We start from the raw sequence: 13,899 nt of genomic DNA, 5'->3' as shown, positions 1-13,899 counted from the left end.
GGGGAGGGAGTGGGAGCAAGGGTTAAATTATTTATGGAAAATAAATTCATTTGAGTCCAAATCCTAAAGTCTTTTCTCAATCCTTCTTTGAGCACAGTCCCATTGACATTAGTGGGCGTTTTATCTGAATGAGAATAAAAAACTAAATAAGGACCTCGGGATCTAGCCTTGGGTTGTAGGAGTGGGGGGATGAGGGGAAGTACTAGTTTCAGATATTTCCAATCAAGTGCAATGTAAGACAGTGAGGAGGCTTGCCATGGGAAGGAAAGGACCAGATTAAAAATTATGGCTGCTTCTCGGCTGTTTGGTCAAGATTGTATGTAGTAATCAGATTTATTATCTGATATGCTCTCTGCTGGGGTAAGTGTATCTGTCCTTGAAGGCAATAGACTAGGTGATCTAATAGATCTGTTCCATCCCCAACTGCTAAGACTAATTATTTTGTCAGTCAAACTAAAGCACTTACATTCCTTTGTATTGATGCCAGGCAATTACGCTAGTATTAACTGTGTGATACATCAATGGTTCTTACCACTGGGGGTACTTAATTCTCCTGTACCATATATGGACCTCAAGAGACTTCCCTTTGATCTGAGAAAAGTCCCCACCTCTTCCCAACAATCAAAAACACAGGTCTCACAGTTTAAACCATGAAAGCTCAATGCAGTTCTTGTAGCCGAATATGGCAGCTTTGTCATGTAAGAATAGCTTTACATGCTTTGCTTTCTGTATTCCTGTTTATGTTCCATGATACAAAGGGGGAAAATGAATGTGCATTGTTGTCATTTATTATTTGTATTACACAGCAGTGCGTGGATGCTCCAGTCAGGGATCAGAGCCTTGTTATGCTAGACACTGTACAGACAAAAAAAAAAAAAAAAGATGATTATTTGTTAGGATTTTTTTCCCAATTAAAATAATTTCCGAAAGATTTTTAGCATATAGGCTAATTTGCACATGTGCAACTGCTAAAATCAGAGTTTGGTCTGTACCAGCCCTGAAGACACTTGTTACGATCCGTCAGGTCTGTAATTTGTGAACTCAGAAGATTTACACAATAAACAATAATAGCATTTATAGGCACGAGTTAAGATCTAACAAGTTAGAATGGATTTGCTCTATTCACTGCTTCATATATTTTATAAATTATTTAATTAATTCATGTGAGATTTTTTTTATTCTTCCAGCACTGAATGGACCATTTGATATCATTGATGCAGCTATCACTTAAAATACTCGCACGTTAATTTAAAGAGTGCTAAGGAATTGCTATTTTGTAGACATATTTTTTAGCTCATTGCTTTCTTCAGTGATCTGAAAATATCAAAATAGGAGTTTACCTGAGAATTATTATAGCCTGTTCATTAGACTGCATAATAAAATACAAATTTATCGAGATAAACAGTACATCTTTGCAAATGCCTGAGTCTGTAGTTTGCAGACCTTGGGCCAGCTCCTCGGCTGATAGAAATTGCCATCGCATCATTGAATTCAACAGAGCTATACCAAATTACATCAGCTGATGATTTCGCCTGCTGTGTTTCTTCACAAAGGCTTATATGTGTGTGCACAGGACAGAGGACTCAATGCAAAAACACAATTCCATTCTCTCTAGTAGAGTATGCAAGGTACACTTCATTATGTACCGTGAATGTTTCCTCCTTTTAATAAAAGGAAATTTTAAAAAATGTTAAAACAATGATGTATATTAACAAAGGTCAGGAAATTAAAAATGAAGACTGCCAACTCAACCTTGAGCTATATCATCGTCATTTTTCCTTTGTTCATGTAAATTAAAGCTAAAATTTGAACATTTAATTTGAAATTCCTGCTTTGGTTGGTTAATTTAGCTGTTATGGGCTAGGTAATGTTCTCAGTTATGCCAATATTAAGCCCAGGATATCTATATTTCAATAGCAGAGCTGGTCAAAATTATTTTACCAAAAAGGTTTCCTGATGAAATACAGAGTTTTTTAAATTTTCATTACGTTTCATTTTCATTGTTTTCTGATTTTCTAATGAGAAAATTTGAAATGAAATGTTATGTTTCTAATCATCATTTAGACACTTCCAAATGTGTAAAATGCTGATAATTTGGAATGAAACATTTCATTTTAGTTGGAACTATTTCTGAATCAAATTTTTTTTGGATCTTTTCATTCCTTCAACTTTGCATCCCATTTCATTTCAACTTTGCATCCCATTTCAGGACAAAAACAAAAGTCAAAATTTCAGAATTTCCCTTGGGATTGAAATTTTGTTTTCTAAACAGCTGTATTCATAAGTTGCTTGGTGTATAAACTAGTGTAATTTAGAGCAGTACCATGTCCTATAACTTTAATTTAACTTTTTGGTGACTATTTTTTCTATTAAATTAACGTATGATATTGTCAATCTAAAAGTTTGCCTATTCCTCCTTATCCCTCCCCCATACGGCAATCTGTGGGTACACAAATCTATAACTGAACTTTGTCTTGTTTGAACATATATTAATTAACATGTTACTAAGATGGTTGCAAATTCTAATGGAGACACCACACAAATATTTGTTTTAGGACATAAGTATTTGTTTCTAGTCATGTTTAATCTAAATATTTATGTCCTGTCTCCTTTAGAATTTACAGCTGTCAGTTAACACATTAATTATTGCAAGTTAAAACATGATTAAAAATTCAAGTGTAGACATTCTCTCTCTCTCTCTCTTACTCTCACTCTTTTTCATCTCCTCTCCCTCCTTGAAAACTTGTTTGAGTAGCTCAGTACATTTTATTAATGAAAAGTCCTAGATTAAATGCCACCCACAAATGATTTGTGTATGTTTTATTTTGCCAAAGGGCTTTGTCAGATAGTGTGAGAAATAATGTAATTTTGGTTGAACTAAGATTTCAATTAACTAACAAGTGAGTTTGCAGAGACTGTCATATTAACTTTGTACATCATTTTACTCAGGCAGAAAAGCTTTGTCATTCAGGAGTCATCTCTCGCCTCACTTATTCCAGAGGCATGATGAACAGAAAGGAGACTGATTTAAGTCTCATTTTTGGGTGCAAATATTCGTCTCCTTCTGTACATAATTCTGTACATGTAAAGAAAGGTGATTCTCATCCTTCAGTAGTTCTTATTTAAATAAAAGATGGACCAAGGAAGTGCTGTTTGGATGGTTCAGATTATGTTTAGATGAATGTTCAGGGCTCAGTTTTGAAGCCAGATTGTGTGCAGATTCAATAAGGTACAAGGGGAAGTAACAAACAGATGTCATAAAACACATAAGGTGTTACGTACGTTTTTTATTCCATTTGTTTATCTAAGTCTATAAATGTTGGGGTACTTCACCTTAACTCTTTATATGGCCGAGGGGATGGCAGAGACTCCCACTGCTGACTGAGCTGCTCTTTGCCACAGGGCACTGGTGTTAATGCAAGCTGTTAGTACTGTGCCTTGAGGGCAATAAACTTGACCAAGTGACTTTGTCACCAAACCGTCCTGTGGTCTTTCCCTATAAGTAACATCAAAGTCTGCTGAATTAGCAGGCTGCACTCTCTGCTATTGCTGAGAACACTGAAGCTCCAAGGACAGAAGCCCTGAGCAGCTGTAACAGCTGATGAGCTTTAATAGCGTTTCCCCAACAACAGCTTTCCACCCTTCTTACACCTCTGCCCAGACCCTGGTCGTCCTTCATTTTCATAGCTATACCCTTCTTAGCAGTCTTCTTTCTTCTTATCTTGCCCCCTCCAATCTATTCAGAGTGCCACTACTGAAGTCATCTTCCTTTCCCATCTCTCCAGCCACATCACCTCTTTCCTAGAAATCCTTGGCCTTATTTTTGTCATTTACGGCCTCAAATTCAAGCTGCTATTCCTCAAAGTCAAGGCCCCTGCTTATATTTCTGATTTCAATAAAACCAAAATAATGGTACAAATGGACTGGAGATTTCATGGAGAACCCATGCAGATATGCGTTCGCCAAGGAAAACGTGTCAGTGCAGCTAGCAGATTATACTTCTGAAATGAAACGTAAAACCCAGCCATGTGCTCAGGTCCCAGCAGATTTTTTCTTTTGCCTGCAGTAGTGCAGGGATATAATGAGTCTCGTGCAGCAATTAATGATCTATTTCCTCTGAACTGTATTTACAGAACACCCAGGCACACCAGTGGCAAAGCTATCTTCATTACCTCTACTCCTCCCCTCATTCTCAGCTTCCCTGCATCCTGTTCCTCATCTTATCTCTGTTCAGCCCCCAAAGAGTAATCTTTGGTAGAGTGCTGAGGCCATGGAGCCTCTTTTCCCACCTGCCCGTGACTCAGGAGAAATGGAGTTGATGGTTTTCCCCCTCTTCCATAGATCTCTGATAAGCAACAATCGCCCCAACCACTCTGTCCAGTCTGGCTCCTCACAGAGCTGGGAAGCAGCTGTTGCTGGTGAGTGATAAGACCCAGAGAAAGATGAGAAAATCAGGAAGGGGAGACATTTGCTCAGCATCCTCAGGAATGGCCTCTGGGAGCTGAAAAGCAAAACAGATATTTTCCTTACCTCATGCTCTATGCTCATAACTTTCCTCACCACTCCCTCTCCTTCCCCCAGCCATGCTCATATGTTTCCTCACTATTTCTCTCCAGAGTAGGCATAAAAAAGAAACAAATAGAGGCTCATTCCTATCCACAAACCTCCACACTCTTCCTCGGCAGAGGACAGGAAATTCCTTTGGAGAATGAATCCTGAATCTGAGACTTGAATAGAAAGAGATCAGCCTTGAAGAACTCTGAGGCTATGGCACTGTACTCTTACAAAATCTGATTTAGGGACGCTGTCGCAACCCCTGCCTCGCTCCACACCCATCCCACATCCATTTCTACAACCACCAAATGTGCTGATGCATTGATGCTGGATGTTTCTGCTAAAACAGTCAGTACTGAAAAAGTTAACAGTGTTGATATTTAAATGACCTGTTTCAAACATGGCTATGTTAACTCAATCTAGGTACCTTTTAGTTCATGCTAGCAGGATCTATATGTGCATGCTGCAACTCACATTTCCGTAGTCCGCACTGTGGGGCCACGTAGACAAGCTCTTACTGTAGATCCAAAGTGTTCAGAGTTCTGATGTGCCTACTTGAACAGGATAGTCTTTATTTCACATAGAAATAAATTCCCAAACCAAGAGATAAGAGAGTGAAAAAGAGAGAACAAAAGAGAAAAGATAGGAGTGGTGGAGAGAGAGAATTAATCAAAACGTGACATGACAGAGATGACGTCAAAAGAGGATGTGTTGAAAGCCAGCTAAAAAGTTATGTATGAAGTTAGATAACATAGTAATGCACAATTTAGATAGATTAGATTAGATAAAATAGATATGAAAGGTACAGCTGTTTCATTCCACAGTGACTTAAGGTTGGGCTTAAGTCACTGTGCTCTACAACATAAAAAATATATTTTCTTTTTTACCACTCCAACTCTGAATGTTCTCTGTTAAATTGCCCACCTTTAGCAGAATGCACAACTCACAGTTCTGCCTCACCGCATAACAGGGCGTCAGTCTAGGAAAAAACCAAACAAAAAATGTTACAAAACAGAGAAAATGTTCCCCCTCAAAATCTGATCCTGTATATTTCCTATGACCTCAAAAATATAATCCATTTACAGTCACCATATATATAAAACACTGAAATCTGGTGTACACTCAAAATTTAGGTCAACCTGGCTATGTAGCTCAGGAGTGTGGAAAATTCACACTCAAGAGACATAGTTAACTGACCTAAGCCCCAGTGTAGACGTCACTAGGTCAGTGGAAGAATTCTTCCATCAACCTAACTACTGCCCCTCAAGGGGGTGAATTTACTACAGCAATGGAAAAATTCTTTCCATCTCTGTAGTAAATGTCTGCACTACAGTGCTACAGCAGTGTAGCTGCAGCACTGCCGCTGGAACTCTAGTAGTGTAGATATAGCCTGAGAAACACTGAGGAAAAGAGTTCCTTTAATTACACATATATGGTCAAATTTATAAATGTGTTAATCCTAAACTTAGAGCAGTTTATCTTCCCAGAAGCGGTAATCAAGAGCTGGCAACTTAGCTTTAGAGATTTTGAGCAGATAAGAAGTTCTTGGCAGCGGTTCCCAATGCTAGGGAGACAGCTCAACTAACAGCTATGATACTTAGGTCGACTTGTTAAATACCGTTCTACTACTAACACTAAAAGGAAGATGATCACCCCAATGGCTTAGTTCTGGCGCACACTAGGTTTTAAGGCATGCCTGTTAACTCTCCAATCTGGTGCTACTGGGAAAAAGAAGTATTACAAAGAGGAGCCTATAGACTGGATAGTTATCTAATAATTCCCCTCTGGTTAGCTTTCAAGATTATATATTGTATTGGTGAACACACGCATTGTTTGCATTACAACAGGTACTGTAAATACACGAGCAGGAGTGTTCAATGGGATTACCTGTGGCCTTAAAGTTAAGCGTGTAAGTGTTTGCAGCATTAGGATCTAAGTTAATGATTTGATTGACTGAGGTGCTGAGCGCGCCACTTCAGTGGAAGCTGAGGGCACTCTGGATCTTTGAGAATCAGGCCACACAGCTAGGGGCCTAACTTTAAGTATCTACATTTGAAAATTTACTTTAAGGTTAGCTGCGGCATGGTTTGAGGTGCAGAAATTATGGCTGTAGGTTGAATGTAAAACCTCTTGGAGTGAACAGTCCTGCATTGGGCCTAAAAGAGCTGAATTAACTACGATATTTTAAAACCATGTTCTAGCTGAGGTCTTGAAGTTAAAGATGCTCAACTAGAAGCTGTAAAAATATTGATAAATGGAGGGGGGCTACCAAAGGCCAAATTCATGGTCATTGGAAAAACTGAACTGGGGTGGTATGTTTTCCTTCACTGGTGCTATAATTGCTGCCAAGAAGACAGAAAAAGAAAGATGGAACCAGAAAGCATTTTGAACATCTGGTCTGTCTAATATGGGTTTGTGAATAAATGATATTACATTAGCAGCATCTTGTCAATATTCTTTTACGTGGATTAGATTTCACAATCTCCTTTAAGGCCTGATCCAGTGCCCAATGAAGTCACCAGAAGGAGTCCCATAAACTTTGGATCAGTCCTTTCACAGTCAAACAATGTGATAGAGTGCGCATTTATGTTTAATATCTGAGGTAATGTAAAATCAGTAGAACCCAGGGATGGTATATTTAAATTTGGACTCATGTAATCTGTTTGCTGTAATATACCCAATGGGAAAAGTTATTCTTTCCAAATGATCATTTTAAAAGCATGCAAAATTCCTCTTTAAAATGGGGGAGCGAGTTACCAATATGTTAAGTAGAGTAACTAGTTAGAAGAGGTCTAGCTGGTGGACTGCAGACCATCCCGGTATGTGGTGGAAGGAACAGCAGCTGAAACATGGAATAAAAAATCCTAGATATTTTTACTGATGAATTATCCTTAAAAATTTTTTATAAATACTGCCTAAATACCACAATGATTGGGATATTAAAATGTGTGGATTTATTGATAGGACCCTCTGCTTTGTTTGGGCCAGATTCTGCCAAACTTATGAAGAGTAGTATCTTACTCTGCAAGTATGTACTCAAAGTAAAGTGGTACTGGAAAATGACCCTTTGGTAGGAGATGTGGAAAAGGAAACTTGTTCTTGGTTAAAGAGACTTAATTATGAGGAAAAAAACATCATCATCTTTTGGAAATGGATTGTTGGAAAAAGCTCAGGAGTGTGCAGTTCATGCAATAGAGAGGTTTTCTTATCTTTTTTAATTGCTTACATTTGCGTACTGCACTTGGTAACAAGACTAGGATGAGTGTATAGCTCATATCTAAAAGGGAGGTTTCATCTCAGGAAATGAATGTCAAAAACACAGCTCAGATTATGACAGTTTTCAAGATTGATGCAGCGAAACTAAAGCAATAACATACACGCATTTGGGAAAAGAAAAGTTTTCAGAATGCATAGGCTCCTAAGGGATCAAACTTTCAATTTTAGAAATATTAGTGAAGATGAAGGAATAAAGAAAAGAAAAAATATGGAAGAATATTTTTATCCTCTTCTTCCCCCCAACTGTTAATTCCTATCACAGATCTGCTTTGATATGGGCTGAATGTTACTATTTCCTCCTCCTCCTCCTTCTTGCCAGCCTGGCTTGGCTGTGAGGGGCAAAAGTCTGAAATTGGGTTGTTTTTTTTAACACTACCAAGAGACAGAATCAGATAAGCATTTAAAGTATGTAATTTATACCAGCACTGAGGAAAAAAGCAAAGAGAGAGAGAGCAATCTGTGATACATATTTATTGATACTGGTGCCAAACAAACCCCCTAAGTTAACTGTTTTCTCCTGGTAAAATAGTTAATATGCAGCTGCATCACTGTTGCCCAGACATTTTTTATTCTAATTCTTTAGTTTGCATTTTTTGTGGTACTGCTTCAAAAGCAATCCTATAATAACCCTAGCAAATTGATCTTCCTCTCCTGATTTTATAACCTTTTGTTATTAGCTTCATTTCCTACTCTGTGTACTCTGCTTCTTGTGAATCAGTAATGGAAGCCTTAGACAGTGTGAAGATCAGTGACCTTCTAGGCTGAGAGTGAAACTCGAGTGATTGAACCAAATAGTCTTGAGAAAGGGAAAAGGGGAAGAAACTGGAATGAAGGAGAAAAGCACATCATAATCACACAGCAGATGTACCTGCATATATATCACAGGGCCAGATGCTCCCCTCCCTATATGAAGCAAAGAATAGAGCAAAGGACTGCAGTTATCAGATTATTGCATTGCCCTCTGCTAAGGAGGGCAACTTTAAACTCCACTAGGTGTGCCATAAGAGCCCTTCTGGTGGATGCTCCCCAGCTTTCTGAACTATCCACCCAGCTCCAGCCCCCCAACAGTTTGCACTGTTGCATTTCATCTCGACGCAGACTTTCTGAAGGGGGTCCATGGTCTAGGCTGAGTTGGCAGAAACCAGAGAGTTAATTCAGTCTCTGGACTCTTACAGATGATACAATTTTCTACAATAACAACTGTGTTGGGGCATTTGATTTTGCTGGTTCCCCTGACAAGATTAATATAGAAGAGACCCCAACCGTCTCTCATTGTTGTGTCCCCAAACCATGCTACAGGCTTGGACAAACTAGGGCTATCGCATGGTACTGTAAGACAGACATTCACTAGAAAATGGGAATCATGTTTTAACTGTATTAGTAGATAACTGTATGAATAATGAGTCCCCCCAAGAGGATTATTTATTGTAATGTAGATGAGCCCTTGTTGCCATATATGGCACCCAGTTCGAGGTTAAAGCCTTTGCTGTCCATTGTGTAAAATTTTCTTTGTAATAATTTTTATAATTCTTTTTATAATTATAATTAATTAATTAATTAATTATAATTAAAATTCTCCTGTTCCCCACACTGCCTATTTGCAACATGTACTAGAATAATGTTTGAAATCCAAAACAGAGTTAAAAATAATACTCTCCTGCTTTCATCCACAGGTAATGCAGGTGGTGAAAGAGCAAATAATGAGAGCACTCACTACCAAGCCTAGCTCCCTGGACCAATTCAAAAGTAAACTTCAGAATCTAAGTTACACAGAAATTTTGAAAATCCGTCAGTCCGAGAGGATGAACCAGGAAGATTTCCAGTCTCGTCCAATTCTGTAAGTACATTCCCCTCCCTAAGTCACTTCTTGCATGGAAGGACTAACAAATGTGAATGACATTTGTGAACTGTTCAGAGAGAACCTGGGGGAAAATTGCCCAGGGAGCACTGCTCAGAAGCAGTGGAGTAGCATCTGATTGAAGTGCATATGCTTTCTTCTGCTGGGAATCTTAACTGTTTCCTTTAGTTCAGTTAGATTTGGCTAATCCCTATGGGCCCTAGAATGACTTATTTGCAGCAAATAATGCTTTGACATTTCCAGGCTTTGTGTGCGCACTTTTTTTTTTTAAGATGAAATTTTGTCTTCTGTCCAATGCCCCATAAAGATTAAAAATGTCACTTCTCTGTGCCAGGCAATGTGAAGCCAAGAGCAATGGCACCAAAACAGATTGGCTACATAAAAGAGTGTGTGCCTGTTAGTGTCATGTTTTTGTTGTTGTTTGTGTTGTTATCTTTGATGTTAATCAGTAACAGTTACTTGTCTCAAGTTGATTTTATGTTAACATATATTCAGTGTAATATTCATTTCATATGGTCTAATGCTATGTATCAGTTGTGATGTCTCTATTATAGCTTATGTCTGCTTCTCAAAATGCCCTCATCTCCATTATATGTGAAAATCCTAGAGATGAGCTATGGAAGTGACAGTGAGATAGGGCTTGAAGCCAAATTAGTGATATAGGGTAAATTCATCTTCAGTGGTGCTCAAATCTCATAATCTTTTGACCCTGACTAGCAGAAGTTTTTTGAGATAATCAGTTGAGGAATTGTGAGAGTTCCATCATCTTAAACTGAACTTTCAAGTATGTTGGCCACATTTGAAGTTGAATAGGACATTTGGTCCCTTCCAAAACTATAAAGATGAATTTGTATTTAGGTATTTCACTCTGGTGTTCAAAAGGATTCATATCTGAGACTTTGTGTTTGGTTTATCTCTAAAAATACATTTATGTGCAGACTCCAGGGGCCCTTCTCTAACAGGGCAATTGTGAAAGCATAAACTAAGCAGAATTACAAACTTTAATAATACTAGCTGGAATCAAAGGGACAATGCTTCTTTTATGTGTTCAGTCTGTTAGCATGATAGGACCTGACATCCAATTAGAATTATTGTCACCTGTTGTCATGCATCAGTTCAAAACAGTTTTGCATCCCTACGCTTCAGATTAGTTCTTTGCCAATCTTCTGTAACAATCAGAGATTCAAAGCAGCTCAGTGGTGCTAAACCTGTCCCCAAAGCTTCTTGTTTTCCTCACTTTCCCAATGAGTCAACTATTTATCCGTGATACAGGTCAGCTATTTATATTCACTTTGAGCTGTGGCTAGCACGGTGAAACTTGCCAGTGCACCACAAGTTCTCTGATTCCGAATATCAGTGTAGCTAGCTGTTGTCACAGTGTAAAGCCTGCATCCACAAAATGAAATGAATGCATCTGTCGAATGTGCGTCCTATCCGGCCGAGTCGCTGCAGCCCTTCCTCGGGTCCAGACTCCGGGGGAGGCCACAGTGCCTTCCTAAATGGGGAACAGTTAGCTCTTGCGTCCGGGTCTTAGCCCTGGCCCTCGGGCAGGGTGGGCAGTCCCGTGGTCTTTAGCCTTCCACCCCCGCTGGGGTGAGGCACGTAGGCAGTCTATTGCCTCGGGCCCTGAGGCCGGTTGAGGCAAGCAAGCAGTTTAGGGCCCTGACCCCTAGGCAGGGCGGGGAAACGAGTAGTCTGTGGCCCCGTCCCTCCTGCAGGGCGGGCAAGCACGCAGTTCAATGGCCCGGCCCTCCGGCAGGGCGGGCAAGCACACGGTTCAATGGCCCGGCCCTTCCGCAGGGCGGGCAAGCAGTGGATCCTCTATCTCTTGTGGTAGGGAGGAGTAGGCTCTCCCGGGGTTGCTAGGGAAGGGAGGAGGGGGACGGAGACCCACCCCATCTCCACTGCGTCCCAGCCCAGGGCTTGCCACTGAGTCAGCGGGGCTCCTGCCGCAACACACTGACGGGGTCCTTGCCCCGGACTCAGCCACTGTCTATAGCTGTCCCTGGGCCACTTCCTCCCCGTATCCCCAGGTACCTGTCTCCTCAGGGTCGCTGGGGTACTCGGTCCGTGGTAGGCCCGCCAGTCCCTCCTCGTCCACTGGTGGCAAGGCAGGGAGCTCCTCGGCGAGGGGCAGCTCCTCCAGGTCACAGGGCTCCTGGGAGGCTTCGGCGTTGGGAAGCTCTTCCAGGTCCTGTCCGGCTTCTGGGGGTATCTCCCATCCGGATTGCTCAGGGGGTTTGGCCCAATCACTGGGATCTGGGAGCCCGGTCCAATCACTGGCGTCTGGTAGCCTGGGCCAGCCGGAGCCCGGAGACCCTACCCAGTTTCTGGGCCCTGAGGTAGGATCAGGGAATGGTTGGGGTCTCTGCTTTGGGAGGCGAGCGTCCCTGGTATCAGCTCAACTCCAATCTGGCCTAGGCCTCAGCCGGCGGGGCAGCACATCTGCCTCCAACAGCGGTCTTCTCCTTACTGAGCTCTGGGGCCTGTCTTTTATACTGCCCCTTCCCGTAGAGACTCCGCCCCGCTGTTGCTGGTTGGGCTGGCCGGCAGCACTGGGCTGGCTGGCTATCACTGCCCGACCTTTTGATTGCCGGGCGGATTTGCCTGCTGGGTCCATTTCAGTCCAGCCGGGTCACTGCAGCCCTTTTTCAGGGTCCAGACTCCGGGGGTGGCCACAGCGCCTTCCTACACATCCCATAATACAATTAAAAGCAGTGGAAATGTTAAAGAAACTCATTTCAGATCTAAGACAAATGCTAAGCTTAAGGAACAAATAAATAAATTCTTTAAACAATCATGACTGTATTCATGGTGATTTAAATTCTATGAATTTCCATTTTGATTGCATCCCTGATCACTTAATTTTTGTCTGTGAAGGGAAACTGCTCTTTCAGTTTCCCCTTTGATTTGGCTCCATGTACTGAACTCTGACAAATTATGTAGATGCCACTAATGACGTAGGGGCAAAATTATGAATCCATTGTGTGTAAAAGAGAGAATGAGCCAGAGAAGTTAGTTTTGGTTCTCCACAGAGATCCAAAAATAACAGCTACTTAGAAAGAAATTGTTCACAATTGAATATAAAGTCCGTGCCTTATTTAGAACTGTATTAGAAAGTGGCTAATGGATTGTAACTATTCACTGCCCCAGCATGACTGAGCATTTTTGCTCGTGTTCCCATATATAAAATATAGAAGTTATAGCTCTTCAAACTGTTGGACTAAAATGCTCCAAATCAACTTTTGTTTGAGTTTGAAGTGGGATTGTTTGCATCATCATTAGTTATCATTATTATTATTATTATTTTATTTTATTTTATTTTATTGATTATTTTATTACTAATTTTGATTCACATAATTGAATTAGCTCAGTTTTGCAAGGAGAAATTTGTTTCCGTGAGGTCACAGTGTTGTTGGGCCATCAGAGCTCAAGTCTCTCTACTTCCATTTCTGGCAAACAGCAAACCCAAGAGAAAACAGGGTCTGTTTGAATGTGATTGTTTTTTAATGTCCTGGCCTCCAAAGCCGCACAAAAATGTCACCAATCCATTTTGAATAGCTGTGGAAGGGTGTACCCACGGTTAGAAGGCCAAATGGAGAAATAGAACAGTTATTCGTAAGAGTCAGAGCACATCATCAGCCAATCAAAATTGTTCTCTACCATACTTTTTCCAATGCTTTGTCCAATCTTGTCTTAATTTGCTTAAGCAACATGGTGCCAAGTACTTCCTTTGCAAGACTATGCCACAGCCTAATTCATCTCACTATCGGGAAGGTTTTCACTCTCACGACTTTTAGATTATATAATATGGGCTGGGGTACCACTGAGCAATCAGGCTAATTACTAGCTACGCACCTAAATAAAGGACCTTATCTCAGAGGTGCTGGAACAATTTTTATAGTGGAGGTGCTGAGAGCCATTGAATCAAACTGTAAACCCTGTATATAATAGAAACCACTTCAGGCTACCTCCCTGCACCTCTAGTTCCAGCACCTATGTCTTATCCTCTGAAGCATTTAAGTTTCCTTAAGTCTCACTGAAGTGGGAATTGAGGGAGTGCAACCCTTGTAGGATTGGGCCCAAAAGCAGATTGGTGCTGAGGACATTAGGGTGCAGCTGACCAGGCAGGAGGAGAGATGGTCTCGTGGTAAAGGCACAAGACTGGGCTCAAGTCACTAGAGGGAAGTTTACAAAGGCACATTGGAAGT

General features: G+C 40.8%; 1 protein-coding gene across 4 annotated transcripts in view; it reads left to right on the top strand.

Annotated features, from left to right (window-relative positions):
* The window catches only part of ELMO1 (engulfment and cell motility 1), a 434,299-nt gene that overhangs the window by 387,644 nt on the left and 32,756 nt on the right, over nucleotides 1-13,899 (top strand). For all 4 annotated transcript variants that reach the window (XM_067562514.1, XM_067562513.1, XM_067562515.1 and 1 more), the window contains one exon: nucleotides 9,504-9,667. In XM_067562514.1, the coding sequence (XP_067418615.1) occupies nucleotides 9,504-9,667 (164 nt within the window). The remainder of the gene's footprint in view (nucleotides 1-9,503; nucleotides 9,668-13,899) is intronic.

The sequence above is a fragment of the Emydura macquarii genome, unplaced genomic scaffold (genome assembly GCF_026122565.2).
Source record: "Emydura macquarii macquarii isolate MOO-44397 ecotype Brisbane River unplaced genomic scaffold, CSIRO-AGI_Emac_v2 contig_2432, whole genome shotgun sequence".
NCBI classification, from domain to species: domain Eukaryota; kingdom Metazoa; phylum Chordata; order Testudines; family Chelidae; genus Emydura; species Emydura macquarii.
Note: the sequence above shows the minus strand (reverse complement) of the source record. Positions and strands in the feature narration are given on the sequence as shown.